Genomic DNA, 22,625 nt, shown 5'->3' with positions numbered 1-22,625 from the left:
CTCTTTCTAGTGCTTGATGCATGTGCAGAGCATGAAGATATGAAATTATCCACTTGAGTCATATGAATTACTTTTATGCTTCCTTTATGTGCTTTTTGGGGCTTCAAAGTTGTGATCACCATTCACTTGTATTTTATGGATCTACAGATCTGAGATATTCTTCTAAAAATCTTTGTAGAAGAAAGAAAGTCATACATCTGGGATGGCATGAGGGTGAGTAAATGATGAGAGAATTTTCATTTTTGGGTGATCTATCTCTTTAAACTATTTTGATTGTCTGCTAATTCTCCATTCATCAGGAATGCACTTAAAAGGTGAAGGTGATTTTTGTATAAAAAGCAAGCAAGAAAGAAACAAACACACGAGAGCATTAAGATAAAATTGCTTTAGTTATTATATCTGTTTATTAATATACAATGTATTTGTTCTGCATTAGGTTTTATAGAAATTATAGCAGAACAGCTTGGATGTACTGTAAAAGCACAGCTATACTCTCAATTAATTAAAGGGTGTCCAACAATTCGCCACATTCAATTTATGTGCAAACTTTTATGTGTCAAATGCTCATGATAATATCTGTATAATTGAACACATTTTTACAAGTAGCTTCTGAATAAAAGAGATTTACTAACAGAGAAAGTTCTTGTGTTGTTTCACAGATGTCCTCATTAGACTTGGTCTGGCTGGCTGTGGCCTGTGCACACTAATGGGATGGGAAACGCATTCCTTTTTTTACTTGCATGAACAAGAGCGCGTGCGTCACTGCAGTCAGCTGTGCGTGTGTGCTCGCGCGCGTTGATTTAGGCGTGTGCGGGTTTTTTAACTTCATGAGACGCCGCTAAACTCTTTTAAACAGTGTCATAAAACTCTGCTTTTCAACAAGGACACAAAAGAGTGGAGTAACTAAACTGGAAGAAAACGGGTTAAGAAGGAAACAGCGGCGAGGAAGGAGTTTGGCGTGCTGGCCTGAGACGTAAGCACATTCTTGTATCAAATATGCGTTCATACGGCTGCTTTATTTATATTTATGTGAAAGCGTCGTACACTGGAAGCATGCCGACGATGTTTAATAGAAGTCTTCAACAAGTCACTCTGTTAGGATTGTGCATGACATTAGCCAATTCCGTTTCGCTTCGTAAAATGTGAAAGTAAGTTGCTATAATGTGAACTTTTTGGACAAAAATGAATGACAGGTGAACCTGTTATCTGTATCATTTAGAACATCTTGAAGCATTAATAGTCTGTGTTTAAAATGAAAACATCTGCTTGATTTCTCGGAAGAGACACTTATGGAGTTAGCTGGATCCTGTCAACTATAAACAGTTATTATGTGCTTATAGCCCTGCGTTTTTCTTTTTAAACACTGTATTTCCGATGGATTATTCTTGAAATGACGGTTATTATCGGGTGTGCCCGACAGACGAGTCAGCGGATGTTATGTGAAAATCATTGAAGTCTGGTGTTCGTTTGGACTTAAGTCCATGAAATGCTTCAAGAGCTTTTAAACTTGGGTTAAATAATAGCTTTGGTCGTGCATGTCCAGTAGATGTTTTGTAGCCTACCCTATAGTGCGCTCTGTTGTTATAAACTGTCCAGTTGTTTATGTTAAAGTTATTCTTAGAGGCCGTTCACACTGACGGAATGGAACAGAACTCGGGGGTCTCGAGACCAGTACTGTTACTAGTCATTCTGACCTGCGTTTAACGCAATGGTCTGACGCATGGATGTAGACAAGCAATTGAATAAATCCCTGACGGAACGTTATGTTGACGGTTGTCGCGTCGCGTGCAGTGTAGATGGGTTAACGCATAGACGGGTTGGGCAGCCTCATCCGGTTCGTGTTCTCTTATGTCCCCTTACACCCTGAGGTATAGCTACATTCCTCGCTTAAGAGTCATTGAGATCAGATTGTGGCACTGTGTTGTTCATTTGTATGAATGTCTGTCTTTTCCTGTTTTGATGTGCCCATGCCTGAGGCAAATTAAGCTGTCCAATTTAATTTCTATCCATGGCTTGTGGGGAAAAATGTTAGTTTTATTTATGGTTACACTGGAAAAGGTGATTTTGTGGTGATGTAAATATAACAAAAAAGATTAAGTTCTTTCTACATTGAATAAGTTCAAGTGTGAACTTGAAAATATTAAGTAAATTCTACATTTGTAGGCTACTCAAATCAAACATGCCCTAGCTCAGTGGTTCCCAACCCTGTTCCTGGAGGCCTGCCAGAGGCCTGCCAACATTACACATTTAGGATATCTCCCTAATCAAACACACCTGATTCAACTCATCAGCTCCTTAGTGGAGACTCCAAGACCTCAATTGGGTGTGTCAGAAAATGGAGATATACAAAATGTGTGGAGGGCGGTGAGAACCAGGAATAGGGTTCAGAACCACTTCTCTAGCTTATAAGCAAATAGTAGGATTATTATCTTTACAATGTGTCATCATGTAGGCTGTCAATCTTAAGAGTAGAAATCGTTGTCATATTTATTCGCTAATTTGAGTAATATTCACAGGTGAATAGAATAAGTCGGTTTTACTTAACATTTTGAATTTAGTATTTCCAGCAGGCACCAAGCTTAAATAATCAATGAGCTTGCATTTACAAGTTTATTTACACCATTTTTATTGTTGATTTTGTTGTAACATTTGGTAACTTCTTGTTTTGTGAAATCTGAAGTTCATTTTCTACTCAAAATGATCCGTTCATGATCAAAACAAATCTGTTGAATGTTACTGTGTGCACCAAGTTGAGGTATGTGTGCGCAGCTCTGTATCATCTTTCAGTCGTTAGTAATGCGAGGTGAAGTTGTCTTAGTCAATCAAATACATGGCATGCATTAAGCTTCCCTGTGGAAGGCTTCTGTATGTAAACGTGTTTTAAACCTGTTTATAAGGGAAGATCAAAATGTGTAATGTTCATTTAAATTTGACTGTTTATAGATGTGCCATGCAGTTAAATTTACTCGAATCAATATTATGGTATTATGTTAAGTAGATTTTACTTAAGTTTATACCATTAAAATGTGACGCATTCTTTTAACATAATAATTTTAGGTATTTAAATGAAAGTGTTTAGGTGCTGTTAATGCTCACGGTTCTGCTTTTTGTACCATTTGAATCACATATTTTTGCAGTTCATTTAAATGGTCTTTTAGTTTTCAAAGTACAAATATTCTGTGTAGTTATATGAAGTCATAAAACTAAATATATATAGCAGGCTCGTAAATTATACAAAGATATAAAATATTATTTAAATAGTTTGCAATTAATTAACATATTGACACTGTCACTGCTTGGCATGATATGTCAATACATTACATCATTTTGCATTTAAAATCAACATTTCTAATATGACAATGGCTGTAATTACTTAAAAGCGTTTAAATAATTGTAATATCACCTTTAATTGTGGTAAGTAATATGAAGTATTTCTTAATTACCATAATTGTATATTCGCTAATTATATATAATAATATATTATTATTATTAGTTCAACTTTGTAAACAACTGAACTCCTCCAGGCAAGGCAGCCTGAGACACCCTGTTACACCATCTACTTCATACTGGCTTCTCCACAAGTTTACAGATGTTACATAATTGTCTTGATTTGAAGCAGATCCGCTATTCAAGAAACCAGCTCAAGCCAGCAGATGGCGCTATGTTCATCTGTCTCATTCTTAAATGTGGCGCTTATAGTGTACAGTAAGTTTGATCTGCCTCCAGTGTGAAATGTTTTATATTCAGTATTCATAAACGTGAAATATCTTTGCTGTTGATACAGGGGTGAGCTTTTCTAAGTAATTTGACTGGAAATAAAAGATCATTCATTAGTCTAAAATGTTAAATTACAACACAGAGTTGATAGAAGCCTTATCATGGGTGTCATATGGTAGGCCACCCATTGAGTGACTAATATTTGTCTTAACAGCCTAAAATACTCATTCTGTTGGTTAAGAAGCTTATTTATTTTATACTGAACCCTTTGGCAGTATATGGGCAGATGTAAACTTTGTAGGCTGCTTCTGTGAAGGGAACATGTGCAAACCAGATGCCAGACGCTAAAAACATGGCTGTCTCTCACCACATTCGTGGATGTATACGCCTCTATGCCTCAATGGAGAGTCTGACTCACTCATGAAGTCATTGCTTATTGTCAGTAGAATGGGCAGAACCTGAGTTTCGGCTGTTTTACTTTTTATAGTTTATATGGATCTAACTATTCTGACCCGAACCGCAGAGACCAGTATTCTGTGAATAAACCAGTTTCTTGAAATACGCATGCACAGATTGGACAAAGACACAAGTTGAGGTATTATATCATACATTAGTGGATATGAACCCTATAATTTCGGGGTTTCCCACCCTTTTCGTTAATCTGTAATTTAATCCTAAAATAGCACACACTGAAGGTATTGTATGACAGCCAAGCTAAATTCAAGGCTCCTTGGACACTTACTGAGAGGTTGTATAAGTTTGTTTTCGCCTCTGCTGACTTTTTCTTTCTCAACACATTGCCTCTGTGCAGTAATTGTGAGGGCTTGAAAGAGAGTGCTGGCAGCTGGCATCTTTTTCTAATCCCCCTGCTCACTTTGCTGAAATGAAGAGCTGCATATTTATCTCTAAGCTGCTTAACTGAGGTGGTCATGTATGGCTTACCTGTGTCACATATCTGAGTGTCTGCATGTCACCTATTAATATCTATTCATTGATACACTACCAAACCATTTTTGGAAACACTTGACTGAATTGTTTAAGATCTTAAAAACCTTTGCATAACTACATTTCTTTACATAACTACAATTATGAAAAAAAAAAAGACATCTATGAGTTGGACCAGATGAAGGAAAGCAGTCACCAAGTCCCCAACATACATGGAAACTCTATTCAAAAAGCATCCCCGGTGGATTAAGTTGGTTGAGAAAATGTCCGGTGTGCAGAGCTTTAATCTGGACAAAGGGTGGGTGGCTACTTTGAAGCTAAAATGTAATGGTTTTGAATAACATTTTCTAGTTCTTGAAAAATCCCCACATTTCCATTTGTATCATTTCATAGATTTGATGACTTTACTATTATTCTAAAATGTGTTTAAAATAGTGTTTTTCCAAATTGATTTCTGTGCTTTTGTTATTTCAAAACAGTTTGCTAAGAACAAAGGATGGATTACTATAACTGTCTTATTATTGGTTACTATTTTTAATGTACCTTGGCCAGCTGATATTGTGAGACATTGAGCTGCCCTGATGTCTACTACCTACATTGGCAGCTAAAGCCGGAAGTATACTTCGGTCTGACGTGAATGTTGAGCGTCCATGCACTGGACGCGTAATGCAAATCTCATCATCAGCAGAAAGCTTGAGCACTGAATGCATGCAGCACGAACGTGCAGAATGTGCATGAGCCTGGAATTATTTGTACTAATTAGTGGATCCACAAGGTGGCAACACTCACATTTGAGCTGTTGTTGTCACAAAGAAGCACAAAAAGATGATGTAATCGCCACTAAACAACTGGAGATGAAGATAAAACAACAAAAGTGCATGTGCAAGTCAAGAGCGTGTGTGTGTGAGGAGGTCTGGAGATTCCTGAATTTTTTATAACTCAAGTCTGAAGGAATATAAAGACACCTTTGTGGGTCTAAACTCCTGATGAGATATAGTCTGGTGTTTCAAAGCAGTCGTTGCACACATGCGCCAACCACCTGTGTATGCATGCGCAGTTGGAGTATACTTTGACAGGCTCGTGTTCGCCTGTCAAATTGTTCTAATTAATGACTTACTAGAAACACTCCACGTTTCTGTGTTGTTTAATAGCGGAATTCTTGGTAAAGAACTACTCTACCTTTGAATACTATAGAGAAAAGATCCAAATAGAGAGTCGCAGAAAACAAACTGCGGTAAAAGAGCTTTGCGGCTACAGACCACATCCATGACTAGATGTAAATGACTCAATTGAGTCGGTCTCCCCTACAGTCTCAAACTTCTTATATTAAGAATATAAATATAATGAATATACTTTAGAGTATAATCAGCAGCTTAAAATAAGTAGTTTTATACACTCACTGAGCTTTATTAGGTGCACCTGTACACCTACTTATTCATGTGATTATCTAATCAGCCAATCGTGTCGCAGCAGTGCATAAAATCATTCAGATACGGGTCAGGTGCTTCAGTTAATGTTTGCATCAACCATCACAATGGTGGAAAAAATGTGAACTCAGTGATTTCAACCGTGGCATGTTTGTTGGTGCCAGATGGGCTGGTTTGAATATTTCTATAACTGCTGATCTCCCGGGAGCTGACAGAAAGGCTATGGTAACTCCAATAACTAGCTGTGAGCAGAATAGCATTTCAGAATGCACAACATGTCGAACCTTGAGGCAGATGGGCTACAGCAGCAGAAAACAACATCTGGCACTTTATTAGGACCATGTGTCTAAGTAATGAACACTTCATATGCAGTTACTTGTATTACTTAATAATGTATGTGAATATTAAGATTATTTTTACTTTTGATCATTTGAATCTCTTGGTAGCGTGTCTACATAAATACACTCACCTAAAGGATTATTAGGAACACCATACTAATACTGTGTTTGACCCCCTTTCACCTTCAGAACTGCCTTAATTCTACGTGCCATTGATTCAACAAGGTGCTGAAAGCATTCTTTAGAAATGTTGGCCCATACTGATAGGATAGCATCTTGCAGTTGATGGACATTTGTGGGATGCACATCCAGGGCACGAAGCTCCCGTTCCACCACATCCCAAAGATGCTCTATTGGGTTGAGATCTGGTGACTGTGGGGGCCATTTTAGTAAAGTGAACTCATTGTCATGTTCAAGAAACCAATTTGAAATGATTCGAGCTTTGTGACATGGTGCATTATCCTGCTGGAAGTAGCCATCAGAGGATGGGTACATGGTGGCCATAAAGGGATGGACATGGTCAGAAACAATGCTCAGGTAGGCCGTGGCATTTAAACGATGCCCAATTGGCACTAAGGGGCCTAAAGTGTGCCAAGAAAACATCCCCCACACCATTACACCACCACCACCAGCCTGCATAGTGGTAACAAGGCATGATGGATCCATGTTCTCATTCTGTTTACGCCAAATTCTGACTCTACCATCTGAATGTCTCAACAGAAATCGAGACTCATCAGACCAGGCAACATTTTTCCAGTCTTCAACTGTCCAATTTTGGTGAGCTCTTGCAAATTGTAGCCTCTTTTTCCTATTTGTAGTGGAGATGAGTGGTACCCGGTGGGGTCTTCTGCTGTTGTAGCCCATCCGCCTCAAGGTTGTGCGTGTTGTGGCTTCACAAATGCTTTGCTGCATACCTCGGTTGTAACGAGTGGTTATTTCAGGCAAAGTTGCTCTTTTATCAGCTTGAATCAGTCGGCCCATTCTCCTCTGACCTCTAGCATCAACAAGGCATTTTCACCCACAGGACTGCCGCATACTGGATGTTTTTCCCTTTTCACACCATTCTTTGTAAACCCTAGAAATGGTTGTGCGTGAAAATCCCAGTAACTGAGCAGATTGTGAAATACTCAGACCGGCCCGTCTGGCACCAACAACCATGCCACGCTCAAAATTGCTTAAATCACCTTTCTTTCCCATTCTGACATTCAGTTTGGCATTCAGGAGATTGTCTTGACCAGGACCACACCCCTAAATGCATTGAAGCAACTGCCATGTGATTGGTTGATTAGATAATTGCATTAATGAGAAATTGAACAGGTGTTCCAAATAATCGTTTAGGTGAGTGTATAATGATGTTGATTTTGAAGAAATTCTTCAAATGTTTTGGCAATTTCAAGCATTGTGTAGCCTTCATTCCTCAAAACAATGATTGACTGATGAGTTTCTAGAGAAAGCTGTTTTTTTGTCATTTGTGACTTAATATTGACCTTAAGACATGCCAGTCTATTGCATACTGTAGCAACTCAAAAACAAACACAACTAACCAAATAGCTTTCAACTGTGTTTGATATAATGGCAAGTGATTTTCTAGTTTCAAATTATCAATTTAGCATGATTACTCCAGGATAATATGTTGTTGTGTTGGCTGCTGGAAATAGGGCCTGTCTAGATTTGATAAAAATGACCGCTTTTCAAATGGTGATGGTGCAGTTTTTTTATATCCGTAATGTCCTGACTATACTTTGTGATCAGTTGAGTGACACTTTTTTAAAGTACCAATTTCCTTCCGAAACAGCAAAATCTGTATATTATTCCCAACTTTTGGCTGCCAGTGTGTGTGCGCAGGGTTGTGAGGGTTACTTCTGAAATGTATTCCACTACAGGTTACAGAATACATGCTGTAAAATGTCATTTGTAACATATTTCGTTAGATTACTCAAGGTCAATAACGTATTATAAATACTTCGGATTACTTCTTCAGCACTGGTAGATTTTTTTTTTTTCACTTGGTTTGACTATAAAAACTCTACCAGTACAGTAAGACAAAATACACATGTTAAAAATACATTATCTGAAAAACCTGAATATCTTATGCAGTGTTGTTTCTAAAACAATATCAATCAAACTGATCGTGTTTGAAGTATTTGTAGATATTTTTACAGGAAAAAATAAAAAATTATTATCAAGAATATGATTATTGCCCTAATATCAAAGGTATTACTAGAAAAAAGAAATTGTTCCACCGTGAATTTTCTTGATAAACAAATATGATCATGTCTGGTAACGTGCACGTAAAATGGTAGAAATGGCGTTTTAGCTAAGCGTAAAGCTGACAATTTACGCATGGTTTATTTTCATTTCTTGTGCTCCAAACTTACTTCAAACTTTCTTCTCTATCTGCTCGTATGAATGAAACGCATAATAAGAAAGTGTTTCACTGCTGTTCAAATGCAGTTTAGATCGCATCATTTATACGTATAAATGTTTTCCATCTGAAAGGACTAAATATTAAATGAAACAAATGACAATTAAATGCAAAGTAATCTCTTCAGCAATCAAAATTCTTTTTGAATGTAACTGTATTCTAATTGCCAATGATTTAAATTGCAACTGTAGTGGAATACAGTTACTTATATTTTGTATTTTAAATGCGTATTTCCATTATATGTATTTCGTTACTCCCCAAAATGTGTGTGATGTGATATATCCATAAAAACATAGAATATAAAGAAACGTCTCTTTTTCAGGACACTGTATTTTAAAGATAATTTTGTAAAAATCTAAATAACGTTACAGATATTAATTGTAAAGGGTTTAATGTTTTCCATGCTTGTTTGATGAACCATAAACAATTTATGAACATGCACATGTGGAACGGTCATTAAGACACTAACAGCTTTCAGTATGCAATTAAGGTCAGTTATAAAAATTTAGGACAATAAAGAGACCTTTCTACTGACTCTGAAAAACAACAAAGCCCAGGGTCCCTGCTCATCTACGTGAACATGCATTAGGCATGCTGCTTAGAGGCATGAGGAATGCAGATGTGGCCAGGGCAATACATTGCAATGTCCGTACTGTGAGACGCCTAAGACAGCACTACAGGGAGACAGTAAGAACAGCTGATTGTCCTCGCAGTGGCAGACCACGTGTAACAACACCAGCACAGGATCGGTACATCCAAATATCACACCTGCAGGACAGTTACAAGATGGCAACAACAACTGCCCGAATTACACCAGGAATACACAATCCCTCCATCAGTGATCAGACTGTCCCCAATAGGCTGAGAGAGGCTGGACTGAGGGCTTGTAGCCTGTTGTAAGGCAGGTCCTTACCAGACATCACTGGCAACAATGTCACCTATGGGCACAAACCCACCTTCACTGGACCAGACAGGACTGGCAAAAAGTGCTCTTCACTGACAAGTCATGGTTTTGTCTCACCACAGGTGATGGTCGGACTCGCGTTTATTGTCGAAGAAATGAGCGTTGCACTGAGGCCTGTACTCTGGAGTGGGATCGATTTGGAGGTGGAGGGTCCGTCATTGTATGGGCTAGTGTGTCGCAGCATCATCAGACTTTCAGAGCTTGTTGTCATAGCAGGCAATTTCATTGCTGTTGAAAATTCTCATGTGGTACACTTCCTGCAGGCTCATCCTGACATGACCCTCCATTATGACCAGCCATACTGCTCGTTCTGTGCGTGATTTCCTGCAAGACAGGAATATCAGTGTTCTGCTATGGCCAGCGAACAGCCCGGATATCAATCCTATTGAGCATGTCTGGGACCTGTTGGATCGGCGGGAGAAGGCTTGGGCCATTCCCCACCAGAAATGTCCAGGAACTTCCAAGTGCCTTGGTGGAAGTGTGGGGTAACATCTCACAGCAAGAACTGGCAAATCTGGTGCAGTCCATGAGGAGATGCAGCACAGCAGTAATTAATGCAGCTGGTGGCCACACCAGATACTGACTGTTACTTTTGATTTTCAGATGATGATCATAAAAATATTTACACGTTAAGTTTGCTGAAAATAAAAGCAGCAGAAATTGAGAGGATTTTTGAATTGTTTAAATTGTTTGATAATTTTTTTTTTTGCTGAGTTTTGCAAATTTGGCATGGTTCAGTTTTTATCACGCATGCAACAATTCGCACATTTAATTATTATTTTCCACTTTGAAGCTTATGAGATGCATTAATATTCATGTTATCTAAATAATAAGATCACTAGTTAAAAAAAACTTCAATGTGAGGATCGATATTCTTGATACCACATCATCAAAGTATCAAAGCATCATCAATGATCAAAGTATCAATACTTTAGTATCAATCCATCCATCCATAGCAGAGGCAGGCTATATACATACAAATTGTGCCGCTGTGATTTAATGTGCTGAGTAACGTAATTTTCCCACCGTGTCCGATGTGAGAATTAGCAACAGTCACCCAGAGAAGAATGCTGCTAGTAGCCAAGGTCTGTCAGCAGGAGGCGGAAGAGTTATGCATAAAGGCAAATTTGCAGTCCAAACAGGGCCAATGGACTAACTGGGAAAACCTGGAGCATCCTAAACTCACCTAGAAGGATCTTTGGGAGATGGAAAGAAGTAGACTTGGCTTCATCATTAGAGCCACCTACGATGTCCTTCCCACACCCAAGATTCTAAACCAGTGTGTTGGAGAAGAACCATCATGTCCTGTCTGTCAAACCCCATCAACGCTGAGGCACATCCTTGTCGGCTACAAAACCAGTCTTTCCCAAGACTTTTACACCTGGAGGCACAACCAGGTCCTGAGAAAACTGGCGATTGCCCTGGAGGGAAGGAGAACTACTACAAATGCCCTCTCTTCCCCAATACCTGGATTCTCTAAAACCACCACCTTCATAAGAGCAGGACAACATCCAGTGAAGGATGGAGGCTGTCAGGGACTGGAAATGCAGATTGAACTAGACCAGACCCTCATCTTTTCACCTGAGATCATTATAACTAATCTCAAGCTGGACCTGATCTTGTGGTCTACCTCACAAAAGTCCCTGTTCATCACTAACTGTGCCATGGGAGGCTGCAGTTGGTGAAGCATATGAATATAAAAGGCTGAAGTACCATGCAAAAGTTAACAATTTACCCTGCTTTACATGTTGAAATATTGGCTATAACTTGACACAAACAAGGTTAGTAAGTGCTTTTTATCACACTAGTCTCATTGGGATGTTTAATTAGGTGACACCGGGGGCAGTTGTAACGGGTCAGCTGTATAACTGCTATTTACTCCAATCAGGAACAAGCAGCAGTGATGCCACTGCACATGTATATCGGCATTAAACCCCTTTTTTTCATGCTAAGGAACAGTTACAACTGACCCCCATTGATGTGTGTAAAAGCTGTGCCATGACAGAATTGATTAAAGTATATAAAATAAAAAAATGTATTTATAATGAGTGTAAATAAATGCTGCATAATCCATTTTATCTTTTACTATTTATATATTTTAGTTCCACAATTTGCCATTCTGTATTGTGTACCAAGAGAGCTACTCTTGCCCCTGTTATCAGTGTTTGTATAGAAAACAATAGGCACACAAGGATACAGTGCAATGTATGTACATATGTATTTTTTGTTTTGTTTTTTTGCTTTTTTGCTTACCCTAGCATAGAATATAATATCAATTGCAATACAGTGGTGTGAAAATTGTGCACAAAGTGACTCAAGATATGTCTGGGTCGAGATAGGCATGTCTGTTCGTGAGACATCACTTGACAATCAGCCATTGAGTCTTTTGTGTAATGCTGCATTTCAAATAGCACTTAAAATGCTGTTTTAAAAAAAAAATAGTTTACTCCCTGCATGGATGTAATGTCAAAAAATGGTGCATCTTTCACAAACTGACTTGATGAAACTAGACGTCACAGCTGACTACATACTATGTAAACTGACCCTGTCATTGGAGTCAATTGTAACATTTCACTTGCTTGACTTTTATTTAGAATATCTTCAAATTATCTTAATTTACATGGTAAAAATATTTGGTTGGTATGAGTACCTATTATGACAAAACTGTTGGTGTAACTTGTTTGGATTCTGAGAAATGTTAAACATGTTAAAACTAGTGCTGTCAATTTAATAAGTTAATTTAGTTTGCATTATTTTTTATATAATTCATTCAAAAAAAATCTTGGCAAGTAATCAAGTCCCTTGACCGCAATAAGGAATATTCCTACCATCAAAGCAATTCAAGCTTGAAGTACCTACTGTTTTCTCCAGGGGGCAGTAAGGGAAACTCCAGCTGTATAGGCAACAAGCAGCTTATACAGAGAACAAACCACACTCACTGACAGCACAACACAAGGATCCGTTCTTGATTTCAAACACTTGATGGAGTGCAAATCTGAAGGCAGGGATGTAACTTGACACAGCTACCAAAAAATTGTATGTTTATGATGCAACACAACCAAAGTAAGATGCTCAAAGCATCCATCTGACGCAGGTATACATTTGAGACAGTGTCATCAATTCACCAAAAGCCAAGGTATGGTAGGTTCCGATGACATCATCCAATCTTACAACCTCATGTGATCGCATCAAATCAAGTCCCACATATTTTCATTAATTCCTGACCCTATCAATACTCGCTGCAGCAGCCATCCTCAAATATCACACTAAAGCACCTCTATACACACCAGAAATACTTAAATGAAGAGCATATGACTGGTTCAGAAACAAAGTGTACACACTGAAGCCATATGACAAATTGAAATGCAAGCATAGGGAGAAAAAACAACCAAAATGCTGTTTTGGACTAGCCTTAAAATACAAACACATGTCTAAAATGAATCGGCTCTGTTCAAAACCCAGCATATTAAATTGTTGCTGTTTAAAGCCAAGTCTTATCTTATGATGATCTTGATTTAATTTTATTAGAAAGGCAATCATTTAATTCATTGAGGGGTAGCGTTGATGCCTTAAATTGGAAAAGTCAGAAATGTGAGACAAAATAATTTTAAACTTTGTTAATCCTGTAATGAAAATGTATTACTTTTGCATTGACTTGACCAGGCAGCCAAGGTATGGCAGCCACCATACCCTGCCATACGCAGTTGATGCCCCTGCATTGACATTCTTAGACAAGCCCTCATAATAAATATCTAACTAATTAACAAATTCAATTGCAAAATGGTTTGCTATGAACTGTAGGCCAATGATTGGCTTATGTTCAATAATAATGTATATATATTGGAATCTTATCAATGCTTTACTCAGCTGCCACAATAATGTAATGCCTTATAATTATCTGAATTATTATTTTTAATTATATATATGTGTGTGTGTGTGTGTTAAGTATTTTAACATATATTCAATGTATTGTTATTTGAGGGGCTTTCTACGTAAATATTTATATATGTGATTAATTTGATTAATCTGCATACCATGTAATCAATTTGATTCGATTGACAGTTAAAACTAGGGATGCACAGATCCAATACCTGGAATCGTTTTTAAACTGATTGGGATCAGTCCAACGAGCCTGAACCAAATCCGATACTGTGTGTTAGTCATGTTCGTTACTGTCAAGCTCAAAACTGACATAAAAGAACCATAAAAACACAAAGTAGTTCATATGACTCGTGCGTTTTATTCAAAGCCACTTGAAGACATGTGATAGCTCTGTGAATCACAAAAGGCTGTGTTTAATAAGTAAACATATAAAATGCATGCGCAGCTCCAGCGTGTCAGTGAATGGCACTGCTCCGTTTACACACTCACTCGCCAGCTATTTTTAGCCTCCATGCAGTGCGCAATATGTCACGAACAACATCTCGGATGTAGAATAGAATAGAAGCCTTTATTTTGGTCACACATTATACAAACAAGTTTGCATATATACAGTGAAATTTATTTGTTTTCACATATCCCAGCTAAGCTGGGGTCAGAGTGCAGGGTCAGCCATGATATGGTCAGGGGCGAAAATTTCATCAAAATGTTGGGGGGGACAATAAACATAACAATTCTCTAGAGCAATTTTTGAAGGGGTTTTTTTTGTTGTTGCCCCGTTTGCATTTGTATTATTTTATTTCTTAAACAATTATTTTAAGAATATATCATTTATATTATTTACAATACACATATTGTAATTATATTTTAGGGGGGGACAACCCTCAGATGGGCTGGAATTACTGTTAAATTTGCTGCTACATTATCCAGTATACTAGTTAATAATAAAGTGTTTCTTAATAAGCTATACATTTATATTGAAATAATGTGTAGTTAAAGGTTTGTGTTTCTTTACATATTAAAGAGCACACCCCATTAGTTCCACACAATAATGTAAAGAGATTCTAAACTGATTATGCAAAAAACAATACTAGAATCAGGATCAGTATCGACCGATACTAATATTTCCGATATTGGATCGGAAGAAAGTGGTATCTGTGCATCCTTAGTTAAAACTAACCCCCTTCTCCCTAATGTGTTTATTTTCATTGTAAGTGCCTTACTATAATCAATACATTTTTATTTATTTGTTTTGCTTTTTGAGGGACAACTCTCAATTATTTTCCCTGGTAATCAATATTATGCTACAAATTCTGATGATAGAGCTTAAGCATTCCTTTTAAACTACAAGTTAGTCTGTTGACCATTAACCGCTGTATTGGTTACTTGGGTTAGAACAGGCACTAACTGAATCAGAGCAATGAAGGCTTGTTGTTTTTCTGTGAGTTAAAGTATGTGACCCATCCTCTGTGACATCCTTCTAAAATGGGTAATGAATCAGAAGATGGTCTATTGTCAATCTCTATACACACTTGGGGAATGTGACATACATTCTTTAAGCAGTGATTGAGTTCCAGCACAAGGGTGCAGTGATCTGTTATGACCACAAATCATAATTCAGACCTCATTATTGACTATGTCAGTTCTCACGGTGAGGTAATCAAAGGGTTGCCCATCACCATGGAGTTATTGTTACACAGTAGAGGCATGATGGACCAGTGTTATTGTCATTAATGAAAACTGAATGAAGATGTTTAATAAAATGAATATAAAAACCAAACATAATTTGAAAAACAAACTAAACTGAAATACATTTTTGTGACTCCAAAACTAAAACTACTGACAAACTAAAACTAAACTGCTAGAAAACACTTAAAAAACGAAACTAAAAGGACAATCTATAAATAAAGTTGAAACTAATAATTAAATAAAAAATTCTAAAATATAATAATCCCTTTAGTGAACATGCTTAAAAGACGCATTGCAACATGTTTATCCCACTGTGGCAACGACCCGTCATGGACAAGCATTCAAAACGGGCATAGTTTTTTAATTCTTTCCTTCCCTCTCTTTTTGCATATATGCAAACCGTCGTTACATCATCAGATATGAGATGGTTGTGCTTAAATCTGTACTGCAGTGACAGATGGACAACATGAGAAAAAGGAGGGGGCAAGGGTGAACTTGTTTTTTCTCTCAGTGGAGGTGTGGGACATCAGCCGCAGCGCACGATCGGCCAGACTATGAACGATTGGATTTTGTCCAGTATTATGGACCACAAACTGGGAGAAAGATTGGACCATCAACAAGATTTATTTAAGAGGGAGCGTCCTGACCTGTGAGCATTTTACCCCACCATCAAACGACAGTAAAAATACAATAAAACCATTAGTGACTCAAGAGAAGACGAAGATTAATTCGACATCAGCTTTTGCCAAATGGAGATTATAGCTCTGTTTGGATGAACATTTTTATGATTATTCACTGGAATGGTCAGATTTCTCTGGAATAGACCTGTAGTCTTATCAAAGACAAATACATCATTGGAAGTTCTCCAAAGAAGAGGCATTGAGATTGCAGGAGAGGACGTGAAATTTAAAAGGGAGAATGCAAACATTCTGAAACATTTCCTGGGTAACAAACAATAGTGAATCCACAAGTGTTTGCGTGTGCCTGTATTTACATTGGCATACATGACTTTGTTTAACAGGGTGTGTCCGTATTGATGTGTGTCCAGGTAGGTTGAAATGGCTGTTGTGGGGAATAAAAGCATGTGTGCATGAGTCCGTCCTCTTCAAGCGAGAGCCATCTCCTTTGCTGATCAAATGAACAGATTATCAGTCTGTATGAGCATTAGAAGACCTACGCTTAAAGGCATGTGAATCTTCAGTTCAGTGTGGCTGTCTTGGACTGGAATCAGTGCAATCTTAAGGACTCGCTTTTCAAGAAAATACAGCAAAAAACTGTATAGAAAAGACTTAAAAGGCTACAGTAAAGAACTTTAAACTTTCCAAACAGATTGTATGGACTATTGCTTGTTTTGGAATTTTCCTTGTTTAGTTAACTTTGGAAGATCATCTGATTTATCTGCATCAAACTTAACAGAAAAGCTGAGCTGTTCATGATTGCAACAGTTGATATCTCTACTGTAACTTCAACCGGAAGATAGTGATCTGCACTCATGCTGATCCTGAAACAGGAGAATCCAGAATGTCTTAAACACTCCATCTCTGTTTGATACTGAATGTGTTGAGCCACCCAATCCTGACTGTTTTAGCGAGCACCATCATGTATGTATTGTGCACCTTGGTGTTTCTGTCTCTCCACAACCTCTTTAAGAGTCCCAAGGTTCTGGAGCCCACAAAACATGAGACTGAAGAGTGCCCCAATCTGGCCAGCCCGGATGCAGCCAAGTTGAGACTCAAGAAGAGAGCCAAGCACCGCTGGCCTGGAAGTTCTGGAGCATTACAGATCTCAAGAATCTCTAGACGCAGTGGCTTTGAAAGGTATCTGGATGGAATACCAAGCAGACCAAGAAAAACCAGAGCAGTACACCTTGAGAACGTGCATGGCAGGAGGAAGAAAGCACAGGTAAGAATGAAGATAAGGGGATCGAGGAGGAATGTAGGTCCTCTGTGCCTTAAGTCTGTTCTTGAATGTAGGGCATATACACACATTTTGTGATTGGTTTACACTGCTTTGTACATTGCCAAAACATAATGATGATCACCAAGCAACAGTTTACTGTTGTTGGCATTTGTGATTGTTTGATCTGTGTAGTTTGAGGTTTTCATAGAGTTGCACAGAATTATGCCAACAGAACAGTTTCTGCTGTCTGACAGCAGTTGGAATCTCCATTTAATCAGAAGCACAATTATTTATTAATAAATTCTCATTATTCATGAGTGTTGTATTATTGATTTAGCGAAACATTGGATGGTACTCTGTTGGTTCAAGGTCTTAACTTCCTGTTCTTTTGGATGATGCAAGTGTATTTGATTATTCTCTATTCTGTCGGTAGTGATAACTAGTTATCCAGGTCATTGTCTAGTCATAGAATGTCTAGTAGATTTTATTTCATTCTATTTTAGTCCATTTGGATGCGACTCGAGATGATTTGCCCCTTATCCAAGTTTTGTGATCAGCAGTTCAGAGGAGTTTTCACTGCAATAGAGAGGGGGTATTTGAATATGTGATGCTAAATATCAGCATGTCCTTGGTGCAGAGTGGGGGTGATTGTACGTGCAGATTTTCATGTTAGCTGGGATTTTCACATCCACTTGCATTTTGCTGTACAGTCTCTAATGTAGCTGTTCTGATGTCCCGCTTTAGCAGATAAAATCCTGTTAGCGTGTGGTGGCAGTGGATGAGTGGTTACATAAGTAGTGGGTTAATCAGAAAGCTCCCTGTCCTCTTTAATCGTGAATTAATTCATACAGAATACATTCAGTCTACCATTATTCCCTTTTCCTCAATTGTCTTTGTTTCTACTTGTTGGATAAACAGAAATCTCTCCTTTCTGGGATTGCCTGAGCTTTTACTTCAGTAGCACCTCCAATTTTTATTAAAAAAAACCTCAGTGGTTGTCAGGGTAGCACTGTGGGTTTATTTATATATTTTCCTGACATCACATACAATAACAGTACCCGGAATAGTGTCTGGCATTTGCAACAACAAAAATCATTCGTAACATCGTGTAGGGGCCTATACACTAGTAAAAGTCCAATATCTACAGTATTCCTGACCGACCAATGGTTGCCATGATGATTCTTATTGCCGCTGGACTGTTTTCTAATTCTAACTACAGAGATGAGCGATCCAGTTGGAGAACCATTTTAAGTGTAACACGCTTTTGCAATGTGTTAGCCAAGTGTTTACATGCCTGCTTTAGAGCTTGCTTATGTTTCTGGCCATAATGAAAGAAGTAAATTATGGTAAACTGAGAAGTCAAAGCCAGAAGGGGGATATCCTTGAATTTGAGACCAACTATCAATAGTTTTTAACATGTTGCTGGGTGTGTAAAGCTTGAAAAGACTGTGGCAATGTTGAATTATCGTGAATCATTAAATAAGGACAATGGCATGTCAAAGTCAATACTAGAAAAAAAATCCTGAGTGCACTAAAGTCCTTTAAGACCTTAATTAGTAAATGCTTAACATGGACACAATGTTGCTACAGCTTACAGCAGTGTTTAGTATGCTTATAATTTTTTTACAATGCTGACCTGTAATCTCAGCGATTAATTATTCACTTTAGACTCTCAATAAGTTTCGGCTCCATTGAAAAACCTATTAAATCTGTGCAGTGTACATTTAGACAGTTATTCATATTTCTAAACTGTATCATTCTCTGCATACTTTCTCATGTTTGAGTTTGTAACCCAGTTACCTGGCATTGCCTCAGAGAAAGGGAGATAAAGGGGAGCATTTATGTTCGGTCTCATGGGAGCGTTTGCTGAAGAAGAATGGTGTCAGTGTAGTTGCTGATAGACTCGTCAATTTATACACCACACAAATGAGTGAGCAATTTCACCCGCTTTGGCTGGCCTGTCAAAAGCATGTCTATTTTTATCTTTCTACAGTACTACCCCTGTTGTGATAATACAATGTATGACTATTGAAGACTGTTTGCATCAAAAGTTTACACAATTTGTTTCTAATGATCTTACATATAAAAACAGTTATTTCCGGTCCTCAAATCTGATTGGACGAGAGATGTTCCATGAGCACTGATGGTCTGACACCATCAGCACTCCGAAGCTTCACTGTGTGTGTGTATCACTCCACTTCTGTGCCATTCTAAACTAAAGTGTAAGAGCAGTGCAGATCTGTTAAGAGCTATAGTTTATCTTTTTTGTTTTTGACATTACAAATGTTAGCCAGCAGGTGGTGGCAAAAGATCATTTTTGTGCGTAATATGAGACAGTTAGGTGACGAAGTGAATCCACGTCAGCCAGTGTCTATAAACACAGCTTTTCGTGATCGCTTGTATTACTACTACACCATAAAGCTAGGAAATACCTTTAACAAATAACTTTAAACTAATAATTTCAGCATTACGGCTCATTACAGCTGAGAGACACAACAGACTGATTAATTACACAATGGGTGCTGTTTAAAATGGCAGAAAACATTGCGGTTTCTATAGTGATCGACTCTTGCGCACCGGCTAGCGTGAAATAGGGAGAAATACCCCTGCTTGCATGCTATTTTTCCACTGAGAAATATGACATTCAGAAAGCTGGCAGCATCTCTGCTTCGGTGTGGCAACAGGTGATCTCTCACTCACACTGTCTGTCTCTCTCGCTCTCTCTCTCTCTCTCTCTCTCTCTCTCTCTCTGTATCTGTCTCACAAGCTGTGATACTATTTCTGAAGTGACATTTTTGAATTACTAACAAAGGCTTGGACGCATCATTTCTTTTGAACCAGCAACGGCAGATTCTGATCCGTTGTGTATGAAAGTAGTTTCATGCACAACAGTTAAATTGTTTATTGAACTGTTGTGTGTATAAGCAATTTCACACTCGCTATCATGCTATATGGCCCTAAATCAGCACTGTGTATGATGTAGTCTACATCAGTGCTGATGTAGGGCCATATACCGATATGGGGTTTTTGATACTGTTTTTAGATGGGGAAAATTCACCGATTACCAATAAGGTGGCTGATAGTTCATTTTTTTAGCTGAACAAACCTTTTCTATGTGGATTGTGCACTGATTTTGCACCGATATGACTATGCAAATGTACCGAAGGCTGCTTTCTTTAACAAATATTTTTAGCAAATATGTTTTACATTTATAAATATAAGAATAAAAAAAAAAAAAAATGGCTAAATTAACATCAGTAGTAATGTTTAGTATCAGACAAGTTCAATATATCATATCGCCATATTTGTTTTCATATATGAAAAAAAAATTATTCTTTACATATAATGCAGAAAACAATGCTTGGAATGATTTATAATTGGTGTCATAATGTAGTTTGTCCAGCAGAGTGCTCACTGACACCATTGTTAACAGAGCTGAGATTAGTATATAAATGTTAAAAGTTCTATTTATTTATAGTATGATTATAATGGTATTAGATATTGTATCAGTATTGTATGTTAATATGTATATATTGTTTTATGGATTATATAATTATAATGTCTAAATATATTTTTACATATTATATACAATTAGTGCTGTCAGATTATTCTTTTTTTAATCTTATGTAATTGCAGATTTTGACTATGCTGAAATGTTACACCATATATACTTATTTTCCTGTCAAAATGCAATTATATCCATTTTAGGAAAGAAAACAATATGTAGCAATATATTGCTTTATTAACATTTTCCAAACAAAGCCTTCCACAATATAAAGATAGAAATGCACTAAAATGGCACCGATTCAAGTAACGTTAAACATTTTGACAAAGTCTAAGTGGGAGTGACTAATTGAAAGAGCTAGTCTCCCCTTAGGTTGCATATTCATAGCAATGGGCATTAAATATCTTAAACTCCAAACCTCCACATTATTAATCTGCCGGTAGACTGTGGCTTACCACTTTCCTAAAGCAATCGTGAAGCTGTGTTCATGATTCGAGTATGAGTGTCAACGCCAGCGTCAAGCATCACTTTGAACTCCACATGAAATGCACTTGCAGACAAAAGCTTGTCATTCTGCGTTTTGGTGAGAGTTAAGACTTTATGTGCTTTTATGGTTAAAAAAAAATACAAATGCTGAAATATGTCTGAAAAATACTGGATTTCTATCATAAGTCCCATCTAGACTTGTTTTGTTCATTAAATAGCAATACTAGCACCTTTCTCCATAATTGTATCATTTTTTTTGTGTGTGTGTGTGTGTGTGTGTGTGTGTGTGTGTGTGTGTGTGTGTCAGTATATTGACATATTACAAAGATGGGGGAAAATACTTTTTCACATCACTGTATTTACGGATTGCAAATGAGATGCAGAAATTACTAATTAAACAAATCCATTGACAAGTCTGTCTGCATATTTCTTAACTTGCATATTTGTTAGTCTGCCAAGTGTATGTTGTTATCAGCTGATATCGATAATCTCAGATTAACCAACTATCAGCCTTGCCGATATACACTCACCTAAAGGATTATTAGGAACACCATACTAATACTGTGTTTGACCCCCTTTCGCCTTCAGAACTGCCTTAATTCTACGTGGCATTGATTCAACAAGGTGCCGAAAGCATTCTTTAGAAATGTTGGCCCATACTGATAGGATAGCATCTTGCAGTTGATGGAGATTTGTGGGATGCACATCCAGGGCACGAAGCTCCCGTTCCACCACATCCCAAAGATGCTCTATTGGGTTGAGATCTGGTGACTGTGGGGGCCATTTTAGTACAGTGAACTCATTGTCATGTTCAAGAAACCAATTTGAAATGATTCGAGCTTTGTGACATGGTGCATTATCCTGCTGGAAGTAGCCATCAGAGGATGGGTACATGGTGGCCATAAAGGGATGGACATGGTCAGAAACAATGCTCAGGTAGGCCGTGGCATTTAAACGATGCCCAATTGGCACTAAGGGGCCTAAAGTGTGCCAAGAAAACATCCCCCACACCATTACACCACCACCACCAGCCTGCACAGTGGTAACAAGGCATGATGGATCCATGTTCTCATTCTGTTTACGCCAAATTCTGACTCTACCATCTGAATGTCTCAACAGAAATCGAGACTCATCAGACCAGGCAACATTTTTCCAGTCTTCAACTGTCCAATTTTGGTGAGCTCTTGCAAATTGTAGCCTCTTTTTCCTATTTGTAGTGGAGATGAGTGGTACCCGGTGGGGTCTTCTGCTGTTGTAGCCCATCCGCCTCAAGGTTGTGCGTGTTGTGGCTTCACAAATGCTTTGCTGCATACCTCGGTTGTAACGAGTGGTTATTTCAGGCAAAGTTGCT

The 22,625-nt window shown here is 37.9% G+C and overlaps 1 protein-coding gene and 1 long non-coding RNA gene across 6 annotated transcripts in view; one reads left to right on the top strand and one right to left on the bottom strand.

Annotated features, from left to right (window-relative positions):
- Nucleotides 1-22,625, bottom strand: part of LOC127661424 (uncharacterized) — a 359,800-nt gene that overhangs the window by 2,115 nt on the left and 335,060 nt on the right. The gene's annotated exons all lie outside the window — the stretch shown is intronic.
- The window catches only part of LOC127661407 (kinesin-like protein KIFC3), a 57,127-nt gene continuing 35,281 nt past the window's right edge, over nucleotides 780-22,625 (top strand). The window contains exon 1 of one of the 5 annotated variants that reach the window (XM_052152091.1): nucleotides 780-973. Coding sequence is in view for 4 of the 5 variants with exons in the window: in XM_052152090.1 (XP_052008050.1) it covers nucleotides 16,984-17,286 (303 nt within the window). In the remaining variant the exon portion in view is untranslated. Of the gene's footprint in view, nucleotides 974-15,820; nucleotides 17,287-22,625 lie in introns of those variants that run through there. The other 4 variants (XM_052152090.1, XM_052152088.1, XM_052152089.1 and 1 more) reach the window with 4 other exon arrangements.

The sequence above is a fragment of the Xyrauchen texanus genome, chromosome 21 (assembly GCF_025860055.1).
Source record: "Xyrauchen texanus isolate HMW12.3.18 chromosome 21, RBS_HiC_50CHRs, whole genome shotgun sequence".
NCBI lineage: Eukaryota > Metazoa > Chordata > Actinopteri > Cypriniformes > Catostomidae > Xyrauchen > Xyrauchen texanus.
The sequence above is the reverse complement of the archived record's forward strand: the minus strand, read 5'-3'. Positions and strand labels throughout refer to the sequence as shown.